The sequence below is a fragment of the Manis pentadactyla genome, chromosome 7 (assembly GCF_030020395.1).
Source record: "Manis pentadactyla isolate mManPen7 chromosome 7, mManPen7.hap1, whole genome shotgun sequence".
NCBI lineage: Eukaryota > Metazoa > Chordata > Mammalia > Pholidota > Manidae > Manis > Manis pentadactyla.
In genome coordinates, this window is record NC_080025.1 from 138,202,632 (window position 1) to 138,217,851 (window position 15,220).

Here is a 15,220-nt window from a genome sequence, read left to right on the forward strand (position 1 = left end):
GTAAGTTCCTGAAAGCCCAAGACAAATGGGTCTTTATTAAAAATGAAGACAGCCGGTATCCAGATTCTCTCAACATTTGCATTTCAAGCCTCTGACTGATAGTCATGTGGCAAGCAAATGAAGAAAAACTGTAAGGCGCCATTACCTGGGGAAAACATTGTAATAACACTGAGTGAAGGTCAGAAGATTGCAGAGGGTATCAGTTCTTGGTGTGGAAACTGAACATCAGGGCCAAAGAGAATGGCGACGGTAAAAACAGATGTCACAGGTAAAGACATGTCCAGGTTTAAAACTATCTTCAACATGGGAGTCTCTCGAGCTGGGTGCATCACTGGCAACGCTGGGAATGCCTCATCCTGGCCATACATGGGGCCAGGTGGGCCAGGAGCAAAAGACTCCCTGTTAGTGACTGCATTCGGTTTGTGTTGAGCTTTTCCAGGCTCTCGTTACAGGTATGGATAATGCTGGAGAATACTTACAGTCTACTTTTCTGGATCACTTATAACCAAAACACAGTGTATATACTTTTCAAAGTCATCATCATTTCTCTCAGCCATTCCAAACTCTGGCTTGCTGCCTGGCTCAGTTTTTTGCCTTTGAATTACAAACTTTATTCCCCTTTGTTCTCCATGATGACGAGGACAGTCATGGTGCTGATGCCTTGGCTTCTGAGGATATCCCCATTCATCTCCTTATGCTTCAGCTTCCCCTTCTCCACAGACACCCTCAGTGCATATGGAAACAGTTCCACTCCTAGCCCCTCCTCCAACACCACTGAGAAGTACTTTTCTGAGACCAGTGTGGTCAACCTGGTTCTTCTCTATAACTTGAGGATTGTCATTCCTCTGATCATGTTATCCATGTGGTCACCCTGCTGATCATCTCTCTCAGGAGACAGACACGCTATACACATGGAAAGCAATGGCACAGGCTTCAGGGCCCACAGCACGGAGGCTCACACGGGAGCCATCAAAGCTATCACCTGCTTTTTCATTCTGTACATTTTCAATGCAGTCGCTCTATTTCTTCCATGTCCAGCATCTTTGACATTGACAGTTCCTGGAATATTTTGTGCAAAATCATCAAGGCTGCCTACCCTGCTAGCCACTCGCTGCTACTGACCTTGGGCAACCCCAGGCTGAGAAGAGCCTGGAAGCAGTTCCAGCACGGAGTTCACCTTACCTATCAGGGCAGACTCTGTGGTTGGGGCCCACAGACTACCACAGGGCCTGGTCCAAACAGCTCTGCCTCATCCCTAACACACTGCCTGGCCCAGAGTAAGCTCTTAATTGTTTGCTGTTAATACTCTAAAGTAAGGGATGTGCAGCTGAGAGGCAGGGTATAGAGAATGAGGATATTCAAAGCAAACTGAATGTGAAAACGTCAGAGCCCACACTGAGCTGGATGCACGCCGAGGACTCAGCTGCACCCTAGGCTCAGGGGCAGAACACAGCTCAGTCCATAGCAGCTCAATCATCCAAGAGGTGAGGGGCAAGTGGGGGTGCCCTGAAGTATTCAGCAACTGTACCCACTCCTGGCAATGTCGCAGTGACATCTAGTATTCCCAGATTTAACCCTCTGACAATTATTGGAGTGCCTGTTTTGAACAAAGCAAGGCACTACTGGGTCAGGGGTCAGCAACTTTCTGTCAAGGGCCACATAGTAAATATTTTAAGCTTTGCGGGCCATAAATTCACTGTGAAAGTCCATCACAAGTAGTCAACTTTTGTGGTAGCCCCAAAGCTACCAGAGACAACATGTAAATGAATAGAAATGGCTCTGCTCCCATAAAATTTTATCTATGGACAAGGAAATGTGAATTTCATATAATTTTCACACATCAGGAAATATTCTTTTGATTTTTTTTCAACCATTTAAACATGCGAAAAATATTCTTAGCTTGTGGGCTCTACAAAAAGAGATAGCAGGTCAGATTTGATCCCAAGCCACAGTTTGCCAATCTTCATTTGGCACTTACTCCAGCCCAAGGAGGAGCCAAAACTCACACCAAACCTCAGTTACTTTCACTGTAAACCAGTTATTACAACTTTTGCCATGATTTGAACATTGTAATTTTCCAAATACTTTCGCCACTTTGAATTTCTCCAGCTGGTGTCCAACACTTCGCAATCCCTAAAACACAATCCTTTATGCCTTTGAATAAACAAACAACTAATGCCAAAGTCTTGCCTCTCTCCCAACACCATGATGCTGTTAAGATAAGACACAGGGTCCCAAATGCATCTTTAGCTAAAGCTTTGAAAGATACCACCATGAAGCTTTTCAATCCATAATGGAGTAAAAATTGGTAAGCAGGTTCCTACAGGGTCCTTGAGAATGTTATGAAGGCTATGTCTCCAGCTCTGAAATGACCGCGCTCCTAAGAACTCTTGCTGTCAGACTGGACACTAGGCTGCAGTTCTCTTCATGGTTCTGATCCAGCAGGGCAATATTTATATTTTCATGTTCTTTTCAGATGGTTAAGTAACTGGCTGGTTTATTATATACTGATGGGAAAGGCCTAGAGTCAGTGTGGCACATGGAAAGACCCTAGATTTTCATGTTAAAGATCTAGATTTGAGTACTTACTCTGGGTGATCTTTGGAAAGTCACTAAACCTGCCCTGGCCCCATCTGGAAAACATAAATGATCACAATAGCATTTCACGGGGTTGTTTTGAGGTTCAAAGGAAATAATACGTGCGTAATAAACTATAAGCCACTATACAAAGATGAGTGCACTTATTCATTCAACAGAAGTGTATTGAGCATATGGGCTACTAACTGAAAAAGATGCTGATAACTCAAGGTTAACACACAAAAATTCATCCTCTAAGAGCTCAGAGTCTGGGAGAGAACACCTCACTAAAAACAACTCAATGTAGGAATACTCCAGTGGAGGTCTATGCATTGAGGGGTCAGGGATGTACCTCCAACCTCAAATGTGCACAATTAAATTCCCCTCCAAATAAATTTTATATCCTGACCTTCCTGCTTATTTCCTTCTGGGGCACAAAGAGGGACTCAGGACAGAATTCTTTTATCTCACTCTCACTGGACTAGTTAGGAAAGATAAGGGCCAAGAGAAGACCATGCCACTGAGCATCCTCAGAGATCCTTGTCAGAGCCAGGGATGCAAAAGAGAAAAGGGTCTCATTACATCCACGCCTCCCTAGCTAAAGCTGCTGTTTGCATCTCCTGCCTAGAGCACTCAGAGACTACAAATAAATCTGCGGTTTATTCAAACCGGATGCTGGATAATAAAGTATGGCTGATGGCCCTGAGTGCAGCTGGGACCATGAATGATAGAAATCCTTATCAGTAGGGGGTGGCAATTCAACTCTCAGAAGCCTAGAGACCTCACAGGATCTCAGTCCGGTGCCTTGTCTCATCTCCCTTCTCAGAGAAAAAGAACCTAACACTCACACTGTACTCATAAATGCAGTGAGAAAAATTTCCTTGTTTCTAGATTCAAAGGCCCAGAAAAAAATGTCTTGGAAAACCCAGTCTAGCCACCTGGAGGTCAGTTCTATACAGATCCCTGCAACCACCCTCTTGCATTTCTTCCTAACCATGACCTGGCTCCCCAAGGAACAATGGCATGTCTGTTGGAGGATTCTACGGGACATGGATGAAAGAGTCTGGATTTGTTTCCTTTGCTGAGGCTGGAGATCAGAAGAACCATGACTTGGCTCATACCTCCAGCCCCTCACTCCCCTCCCACTCCCCTGACTCCCTGCCCTAGCCGTGGACCTACCCCGGATTCCCCATCGCATGGGAGCAGGTCCAAACAAGCAGTGGCATCCGGAAGCGGAACTGGGTGAAGCCATTTCTCTGCACTCAGGGAGTCTGTGGAGATAGCAGCAGGAAGTAGATAAAGTCAAAGGCAAGCTCTGGTCATTAAGTGATTGAGGTGCAGAAAGGAAAGGCCGGAAGACTTTTTGATCGCTTTGAGGTGTGTGAGCAGACAGGCCGATGCTCTGGTGAATCAGGACCCAGATAACCTCAGTGAATAAACCCCAACGTCCAAGCTGCAAACGCAAGAGAATATACACCCTGGGATCTGCTCTCCATGCTGCATGGTGCAGCCTTCTGCCAAAAAAGAAAGACATCCACTGTCCCACTGGAAAACTCTGACTCCTCTTTCCCATGGCCCAGGACTACCTTCACATGGAGCATAAAAATGCCAAGTAGACTCAATCAATTAACTAAGACTAGCAAGATGAGCAAGGAGGGTTAGAATTACTTACTCTGGAGTATGTTGTTGGCTAAATGTTTATGTTTTATTTTTATATTTTTGACTAAGACTTGTTCAACTTTATGTGAGATTTATCTTAATACAGCAAAATTTAATATGCAATCAAAATTAAATATTGCCAAAGAGTACCTTAACCTCTTTGTGAACTAATTAAATTGTTAAATGATTAAAATGCCTCTGTCTTTTCATGGGTATTTAATTAATTTCTGCATCCGTATTCTAATATCTAAAAGCACTGACATGACTTACATTTGTGGCACTGATTATTTTAATTGTACCCAATGACAAAAGCTTTTGTTTTTGTTTTCAAAGGCTAAGTAACTGAAGAATATGTCTGGCAAGTCCTGATCCGAAGAAGTCACTCTAAAAAGTCAGACCCTATGGCCTGAGTCTCCATCCTCTCTGGCCCCCCAGGGCATGCAGCATTGTTGACTACCTCCTTTTTAAAAACTCTCCACCCTTGGCTTCTGTATCTCTTTAGCTGCCTGACATTTATCCTGTTCTTTTAACTTTAATTACATAAAATTTCAAACATGCAAAAAAGTAAAGAAGTAGTACGATGATACCCTATGTATCTCAGCCTCAACAACTATCAACATTTTGCCAGTATTGTCCATGGAAGGTTTTTGAGTAGGATAATTATATGAGTCAAATATTTCTAGTCACTTTAGCCCAAAAGATTTTGTGGGTTCTAAATTAAGAAGTTGTAGCAACTTTGTTTCATTTCCCCTAAATGCCATGGCCATTCTCAGCCTATGATTTGAACCCCTTCAAGCTGGCATACGTGTGTTTGTTCTCTGAATTTTCCAATTCTTCTTTGCCCATTTCAATACTCGTTAATGAAGTCCGCTGTATTTAACTTAAGTTCCTCTAAAAATGGTTCTGCTTGTTTTCCTGATTCCTCTGTCCCTTTGGCCATTTTTAATGTGTGCTTTGCAACACAGACCCTGCAACTGTTTTGTCTTTTTTCCTCATAAAGTAGTTGAGCAAATTCACATTACACTCCAGTAAGTCTTTCTTCATTTCAAGGAGCTCTACACCAGTCATAAACTACCTGTTTCTGTTCTAATACACAAATCAAGAAAAAAAAGTCTTAGGATGTTTTATTCTGTTGTTGTTTTCCCAAAAACTACTTAATTGTCTTCCAAATATCTTTTCCAACTTTCCTAAACAACGCTTATGGCTATGTCTCTGAATTCTTAATTTTTCTCACCCAGAGTGTGTTGGCAAACCAGCTCTCTGGTGGAGAGAGAGAGAAGAGGAAGGGAAGAAAGAAAGGAGAATGGAAGAAAGAAGGGAGGGAGGGATGTGTGGAGGGAGGGAAGGAGGACAGGGCCCTGATGTGTAAAATTCTGATTTCCATTGTGTAAATACTCCCACCGTCATGTTATTTGAACTACCAACATGATGTTACTGAATGGAAAGGTGGGGAGAGATGTACACCATGCATGCCCTCTAGCTGGTAGGAGTCAACTCCAGCCCACCACTCCTTCTTCCTCTCAGGAAAAATAGCAAAGAAATTGAATTTACAGATTCTAGAGCCACACAGTCTCAATTTCAACGCAGTACTAGATCTGTGACCTTGGGCAAGTCGCTTAACCCCAATGAGCTTCAATTACCTTACCTTCAAAATAGGCGTAATGAATATTTGTCTCGTGGGGTTATTGCCGTAATGTGGAAATTTCTTAAGACTAGTGTCTCACATGCTATAGGCGCTCTAAAGTGTTTCCCACTATTAGGACTGAAGATCACATGGTGTTGTACAGATTTATTCCCACTAGGTGGCATTCTCCTCATTTCTGTAGCATAAACTGCTTTTACGGAGCTATTTGCAACACAGTTCTCAAGCCAATTGGATCATATGAATTAATTGATAAAAATTTTCCCCTTTCAGCTCCCACTTTAAGCTTCTTATTTCCCTTTGACAATCTATTAAGAATACATCTATTGACCCTTGGGTGTAGCCATTTCTAAAGCTCTATACAGAATCTATTCTCAATAGAAAGTTTCTAATATTCTGTGATGAGAATTAAAGCCAAAGCCACAACTGTTTCTGTTACAGAAGGGGTCAACTCCCCGATCTTTGGTCTGTTCTCCCTCCCCTCACTCAGAAGAAGATAAAATGACTTTAAATGTGACCTCCATTATCACATCATTTATTTCCCTGCCCTGTCACTTTGAAAGGAGACCATAAATCAGTTGAATAATAGTTCATATTTACTGAGGTACTGCATATGTGAGATACTGTGCCAGATAGTAAAAGTATAAAGGTAAAGAAAAATCATGTAGAAGCAAGGAATTTACTACCAACAAATCTACTAGATGTTTTCAGAAATAAAATATATTTTTTTAAGAACTCAACAACTTACTTTAAAACTTATATAGAATAAAGATCCTTGAATCTAATCTCTGCCAGATATTAAGGCACACTACTAAGTTATAGTTAGAGGAAAATGCATAAAAATAGACTCATTTATCCATGGGAACTTAAAATACGATTTTTAAAAAAGCAAACCATATATAAGGGGGGTAAAAGATTATTTATCAAATGGAAATAAGATTCATTATTTGGGGGAAAACAAAGTTGGATTCCTTCCTTTTACTTCATAAAAAGGTAAATCCAAATGGATAAAAGATAAAGATATGGAAGGAAAGTTATAAAATTAATAGAAGAAAATACAGACAAATTTTGTGACTAATGGGTAGAGAATGGCTTATTAAATCAAACCCCAAAAGCTTAAAAGCTGGTTGAATTTCCACTCAGTGAAAGGCACAGATGACAGTCAGGGAGAAGACATTTACAACATATAAAAGCTGTAGGAAACCACCAACTAGACCATACAAGGAAAATCAGTGCACACACACACATGCACACACATACACACAAATAAGGCAGAGGAAACCCAAATGGCCAACAAAAGAAGTGCTCATCCTGACCTGTAACCAGAAATATACAAACTAAAACAGTAAGATAGTATTTCACATTCATCAGAATAGCCAAAAACTACCAAGCTGTGATGAGGACGTGAAGGAAACCCTTGGTGCTGGCTGGCAGGAGCATGAAATTGTACTATCATTCTGAAGAGTGATCTGTTGGTACTTGGTGAAGAAAAATAAATACATGCACTTTGACTCAGAGATCTGCTTGTGGGTACGTCCCCAAGAGAAACTCTAGCACAGGTTCATGAGTGGCCATAGATAAGGATGTTCCTTGCAACACTTTGTGGAGGTAGTGAGTGGAAGGCACCCCAAATGAGGAGAAGAGTTCAGTAAGATGGGTGGACATGCAGCGCAGAATAGCATGCAGCAGTCAGAAGAGGTAAACTCCAGCAAACAGCCCCGGGAGAGGGTGCCGAGAGAGAACAAGAAGCGGAGTAAGTTCTACAGCGAAAACATCACACACAAAGAACAGCACCATACACTTTAGGAGGTGATAGTCATTCCAGGAACCCCATCAACCACAAGAGCACATGTGTCTGGGGGAAGTGCCTAACAGCAGCTAAGGGCACAGCGTCGGGAGCCAGGCCACTTGGGTTCAGATGCTGACTCTGCCACTTAACTGTCCTGTCACCTTGGGCCAGTCTCTGAAAAATAGGAGATAATAATCCGTAACTACTCTGTGGGGTTGCTGAAAGGATTAGCTGAGTTAATATAAAGTAATTAAATAATGCCTGTCAGTATGTGCTCACTAAGTGGTGGTGGTGTTATTATTATCCATAACAATATGAGCAGGGGATCAAGAGTGAAAGGGAAGAAGTAAAATTTAAAACAAGGTGAGGAGGGACTTGTATGTATGATGACAGTGAACTGTTAATAGAAGGAATGATTAACTCAAACACTTTCTGTGCCTGAGGTTAAAATGTACACATGCAGACACACCATGTGTTCCTCCCTGCAGGCGCTTAAGATACAGTGCAAAATATTGAAAATTTCAATATACTATGGTAAAGGCAATGATAGGAAAACACATGAGGTGGCACAAGAACCCAGAGAAAGGACAGTTAGCTTAGCCTACAGGTCCACAAAGGGATTCTAAAGGATGGGAGTCTTGGGGTACAGGATCATTTAGGGCTTAATATTTGAGATCTGAGTTTGGGTCACAATAATGCCTCTTACTATTTTTAGCATGTTACATTCCCAGAGTAACACAACTAGAAAACATACATGCCCTAAGAATATCTTATTAGAACTCAAAGATCTCAGCAGAACCTCACCAAAACCTTAGCTATGATTAAGCCTTTCTCAAGGTAGTTCATATATATTCCCCAAACTTCATATTATCAATCACATGTAACCTAAAGGCCTAAAAATACATCTCCTCACTGGTTTGTACAGAGCATGTTGGAGAATGGCTGTTGTGGCTTTTTGTAATCCTCAGCAAAGTGAGGGTGCAGAAGGTGGTGATCACTGAAGAACTTGGAAGCAGAAGGGGTGAGGACTATGATGGCCTTTAAAGTAAGGAGGAAGTTATTACCAGTCAAATGAAAGGGTCTTTTGAGCAACTGTCAGCCCACAGGCTACTACTGGAGTGAGCTACCAGCTGCTACATAAAAAGGAGAACTACTAGGCACACGTGTTGAATCAGTAGCTAGAACGTTATTTTGTCCTAAGAAGGTGGTTCTTGGTCCAAGAAAGGAGACATAGTCACTAGAGAGTTTATAAATCCCAATGGCAAAACACTCACCAGATTTGCTCATTTTTCCCATGGAAGAAATGCAAAGATAAAAATACTTGAGTGGCCTGAAATTTGCTTAGGGAATGACCTTGGAAGTAAAGAAGGAAAAGGACATCACAGACATTCCTTCAGGCAAATTCCCACAGACAGAGATGAATCAAATGTTCTCTAGCAGTTTTGAAACCAAAATCAGGTATAGGAAAGTAGACAAGTTTATTTCTTTGAAACTGAGAGTAATTTCCAATCCAGAAAGTGGCCACCAAAGTTAAGTGTCAAGGTCATGGGGGCTGGATGGCTCATGTTCATTTCCCACCTCCATCACTTACAGGCTTTGTTTTATTTATGGTCTTGCCCAATTTTCTGAATTACTCCATGCCTCAGTTTCCCCATCAATAAAATGGGGACATGGTGATAATAGTACCTACTTGAACAGCCACTTTGGAGAACAGTTTGTCAGTTTCTTAAAAAGTTAAACATGAGCTTACCATTCAACCCAATAATTCCACTTATGAAAACATATGCCACCAAGACTCGTATGCGGATACTCATAACAGCATTGTTCCTAATGGCCAACAACCAGAAATAATCCAAATTCCCATCAGCTGGTGAAAGGATAAACAAAAGGTGGTACATCCACACAAAAGGTGGTACATCCACACAGTGGAACGCTATTCAGCAAGAAAAAGTAAAAGACTATTGATAACATGCTACAACAGGGATAAACCTCAAAACTTATGCTAAGTGAAAGAAGCCAGGTGCAAAAAAAATATGATTCCATTTATATGAAATTTCCAGAAAAGGCAAATCTATGGAGACAGAAAGCAGATGGGTGGTTTCCTAAGACTAGGGACGGCAGTGGGATTGACCTCAAACTGGCAGGAGGGGACTTTTGGAAGTGATGGAAATGTTGCAAGGCTGGACTGTAGCAATAGTTGCATGGCTCTGTAAATTTAATAAAAATCATTGAATGGTTCACTTACCATGGGAGAATTATATGAAACATAAATTACACCTCAATAAAGCTGCTAAAAAAAACAGTGCCTTCCAGTACCTACAACATAATAGCTGTTATGATGATTGAGTTAATTCTTTTAAAGCTCTTAGAACAATGTCTGACATGTAGTAAGCTCTACACATACTTGTTAAATGATAAAAATAAATATTTTATTTGATTAATTTTTAAATTAAAAATTTTATTATAAATATTTTGTGGCTATATGACTCATCACATAAGTAAATTACTAACAGTTCTTGTAGGCTTTTTATACAAGAAGCACATCTGGGTACTTTAGCAATGGGATTACTTCTCTTCTATAGAACGTTTTAAAAACCACACTAAGCTTGAGGTCATTCAAGTAGAGACTTTGAAATTTGTTGCATGGCCTGGACTCTACATGCCACCTCTACACCCTCATCTTTTGCCAGTGCTTGCTTCCAAATAGCTTCCATTGAAGAGAATTTCTCTCAGCCCCTGGAGACTCAGGACAAGGTGCTTTCACACGTGTTGCTGGCTCTGGGTGCAATTCCATCTGCTCTCCCTCCCAAATCTCTAACTCCCACCTACCCCCCAAATCTTAATTCAGGTTCACTTTCTCTGGGAAGCTTTTTCTGATTCTTTCTCACTGCCTAAGCTCTGCGCCCCCACTCCTTTCCCAACACCCACCCCCAACACACATATATTGAATTTGCCACCCAAATTTTTGCCTTTTGATTCCCACATCAAAAGATAAACAGCGCTTTTATCACCAAGCATGCAGAACGGTGTGTGGGACCTAAGGGGCACTCAACCAGGGGTGATTCTGCCCCTCCAAAGACATTGAGCAATTCCATGACCTCAAAAAGTTCCCTCTTGCCAATTTTCAGTCAGTCCCCACTCCCACTTCTGCCCAGACTCAGGAGAAACCATTAATCTGCTTTCTGTCTTCTCTGGAAATTTCATATAAATGGAATCATATGATATGGAGTCCTTTGCATCTGTTTTCTCTCACTTAGCCTAATATTTTGTTATAACTGGGGGTGGGACTGCAACTGGCATCTAGTGGGTGGAGGCCAGGTATGCAGCTAAATGTCCTACACTGCACAGCGAGAATTAACTGGCCCAATATGCCCACGGGGCTGTGGCTAAGAAATCCTGTACTCATGGAATGACAGCCTGAATTAATGAACAAATAGATGTTTTAGACATGAATTTAAGGATTGTCCCACTGTCTTTTTAAATTCTAAAAAAAGTCTCTAAAAACATTTCAATATCACTTCCCTTCCCACAGTTTGAAATTTGTTTCTCTAATGATACTATTTTCCCATCTCCAGGATGGGAGAAATAGAACAATTGTTATCACAGTATTTTAATGTTCTGCACTGATCCCCCTTCCCGCACGACCCCCAGCTTGTGCGTGGCTGCCAGCAGCTGGCCCTCAGCTAAACAGTCACCCAGCCAAGGTCCGGCCATCTTCCCAGGGCAGCCCATATCGTGACAGGGCTTGGGAAGGCCCAAACAACTCGGTAACTTGGGGCGACTCTGAAGGGCCATCCCAGCTTCAGAATTCCTTGTGGGGTGGGCTGAGGCCTTTGTTAAGACGACAGCACAGCCCCACCTCTCCCTCAGCCCCATGCTGCTGCCTCCCCTCGCTCTCCTCCTTGGCCCTCCTGTCCTGCAGGTGGCAGTCATAAAATCCATCCCGAATTTTGCTCCTCCTTCCTATCTCCAGGAGTCTGCCTCCCAAATGGGACACCAGGAAATGATGGCTCTGACTTCTAAAAGTTATTGCGGAACTTGAAGATTTGTAATGTACATTTTTAAGTCTGCAAACTAATATATAGTGACAGAAAGATTAGTGTAAACAAATTTCTAGTGACAGAAAGCAGGTCAGTGGTTGTTCAAGGATGAGGGCAGGGAGGATTGGGAGTGAAGAATTGCCGAGAGTAACCAGGAATTGTGGATATGTTCACTATCTTGATTGTGGGTAACAGTTTCACAGGTGTATATATATACATATATATGTCAAAACTTATTAAATTGCACACTTTATGTGCAGTTAATGGTATGTCAGTTATACCTCAATAAACCTGTTTCATAAAAGAGAAAGGAAAAAAATGGCATTGTCAAAGCCTTAAAAAGAGTCTGAGAAATAATGAAAAAATGTGTATAATAATCCCAAAAACAACTATTTTCATTTTTTCCATTTGCTTTTGTTTCTGCCCATTTGCATTCATATTTTATAAGGGTATAATGGCAGTACATACTAGCTGTTCTCGGATGTTGTCGCACCGGTATGTCCTGAAGAACCGTGAGATTGCCAACTGAATTTGTTACTAATCACATCTAAAGTGCCCCAGCTTGCCAAGGTTATCTGTTTTAACAGAGCACAGCATATCCAAGGTTAGAGCCACGACAACCTCAACTGTCCTCTCACGCATCTTGGTATGGTCTCTTCAGTGAGGAAGCTGGCGCACAGAATTTCATACAGTCCTTGGTAAATCCTTAGGAAAATGTCAGACTGTACAAACCAGCGCTGTAAATACTCAGCTGAATCTTGGCAAATAACGTGTCTTAAAACTGTATTACATCTGTTGCTACTTGGCCTTCATAATTGACATTTTCCTTAAATCTAAGTAAAATATGCAAATGTCAATAAGTCATATGAATAAGTCTCCTTGCAATCCCTGCCCACTTCTGTCAGTAAAAGTTCCCAAAGGCAACTTGTTTCTTCCTCCCTTCCTCCCTCTATCTTTCCTTGCAGCTTGTCTTTCTTTCTGGGTAGATAATATACTCTCTGGCAAAAATGGAAAAGTGTTAAATGTGTTATAAATCAAAAACTCTTCCTCCTGTCCTGCCCCCGCAGTCACCTAGCTTCCCTCCTCAAAAGCAACCAATTTTATCCAGTTTTTGTCTTTCCATCTGGCAATATCAACAAGCTATGTTAGGAATAAAATGAAGGTTCCTGTGGCCAGGATTCTCACCTGGCCCTGGTTGGCTAGCTCACCACACACATGTGGGCAATACGTTGTTATCGCCTCTATATAAAAAGCTCCGCCCAGTGCTCTGGGCAACACGGTGGCAGGGCTACAAGGCCTCAGGAGAGCAGAGCAGAGGCTGGAGTGGTGACAGCGCCAAGGACAGAGGCCCAGAGGACGGCTGTGCGGGGAGAGAGGCCCAGAGGCAGAGACCGGCCTGCTGCCTGCAGACTCACTCTGAGTGAATGGGATTTCAGTGATTGACCTGCTGCCATGGAAATAAAGTTGGTTATAACCCTTTCACCCCAAGAACATTCTACTGTCATTTCTTTGGTCACATTGAATCCATAATGAACTTGCCCAGGGCTGAAACCCATTGGCAAAACATATGTATGCATGCATATATCCACACACTTAGAGACTTTTTCAACCCTTATCAAAAGAAAAAGAGCAAATAATATGCACTGTTTTACTCCTTGCTTTTCAGTTATTAATATATAGGATATCATCCATTATTAACATATAAAGAGCTTCTGAATTCTTTCTAAAGTTGAAAATGATAATATTGGTGTGTCAAATTAGTCCCACAGTGCTAACATTTAGGTAGTTGCCATTCTTTTGCTACTACAATGTCGTAATAAATAACATTATAGCACATCACATTGCAAGTAAGCAAACATGTTTGTAGCATAAATTCTTAAAAATAGAATTGCCAGATCAGATGGTGTGTGCATTTGTAAAACAGAAAGATAGTGTTAAACTGCTCCGCTTAGAGGGCGTACTGTTTACATTCCCACCAGTTACGTAAGACAATGACTTTCCATGAATCCCTGCCAACCCCATGAGTCATCAAACTTTTTAATCTCTGCCAGCTTGATAGAGGAAAATATATCATAGTGTAATTTTAACTTGCAGTTTTTGTTATGTTTGGGAGCCATCTATGTGTCCATTTCTGTGAATGTTCTGTTCATATCATTTGCCCATTTTCCCACTGGGCTTCTGTTCTTTTACTTTACTGATTTTTTCAAGCCCTTTCCTCTCTAGAATAATTAGCTTTTTGACTGTGAAATAACCCAAATATTTTTCCCAGTTATTTTTTTACTTATTGGATTTTGCCAAATATATTTCTTTAAATATCATTTAATTGAACATACAAGTCTTTAAAAATTCATGCGTTTGGAGTTAGAGTTAGTATGGCTGTCTCTACTCCTAGACTTTTTTTGTAAAAGTTTTCCTTAAATTCCTCAGGTACTTTATTAGTTTCTTTCTTACATTTTTAAATATTTGATCTGTCTAGAGATTTTCCTTGTGTAAGGCATGAGGCATGGGTCCAACTGTATTTTGTTAAACCTCCCATTTGTCCCAATACCATTTATTGAGTAATCCATCTTTTACTGGTTTGAAAAGGCAACTTATTTAAAACCTTTCTGGTTTCAAATATTTAGTTCCAAATTGCATGACTAAAGCTCTAGTGATGTTTCTAATGTAGACAGTATCATTGTTCCATCTGTAAAAGATGAGGATTTGGTTTACACACACCACCCTTTCTCCCTCTCCTCCAAAGTTTGATATCTGCAAGCATATATGTATATGTATACATACATTTAGTCCCTCTATCACTCTTGCTTCTTTAAATCATTGACTTACACCACTGTTTCTTGTTCCAGCTCTACTCAGAATCTATACACTCCTCTTGGCAATATAAAGATAACTGCATAGAACTGTACATACATTTTGTTGTTCCATAACAGGGCCCAATATAACAGTAATAATAATAACAGTAGTGTTTGGAAGCAGGATATAGAAACTTGGAGCAATGTTTTACCATCCTGTGATTCCTAAAATGAATATCATGAGTCCCTACTGGTATAAGTGACTGAATGAATGAGTAAATAATAAATAAATGGGACAATTCTTTCAGGATAATTCCAATTAATAAATGTAGAAGAAATGATGGAAACAGCAAATCATCATTAGAACACTACAGTAATAACTGCTGCAGGCAACACCCACTGATAAATGATAAAATTGGTAGGTGAAAGTTTAAGGAAGAACAGGACATTAGCATAGCCTCAAATTACGCCCCTCAAAATATGTTTTAACTACCGTGGTGGTTTTAACATATGTCTACAAATTTTTTAATGTTGTTCCTTGCAGGAGGTAGGTTTAATCTTCCCAACCCCTATCCCACCCCCAGAGTGGGTGGCACTTAATGACTCCCTTCCAAACAACAGAGGATGGAAAGGGGGAAATTGTGATTTTCACAGAGGTCAACAAGTGATAAAGGTTAACATCCCCAAAAATATGCCTTGTTGTTGTTGATATCAGGAACCC

General features: G+C 40.9%; 1 protein-coding gene across 1 annotated transcript; it reads left to right on the forward strand.

Annotated features, from left to right (window-relative positions):
- The first annotated feature begins 240 nt into the window (after positions 1 to 240).
- LOC118932611 (taste receptor type 2 member 40-like) lies at positions 241 to 1,303 on the forward strand. Its single transcript, XM_036926230.2, is given in 3 exon segments — positions 241 to 346; positions 349 to 1,023; positions 1,026 to 1,303. Coding segments are annotated over 3 exon segments (1,059 nt in total).
- Positions 1,304 to 15,220: the final 13,917 nt, after the last annotated feature.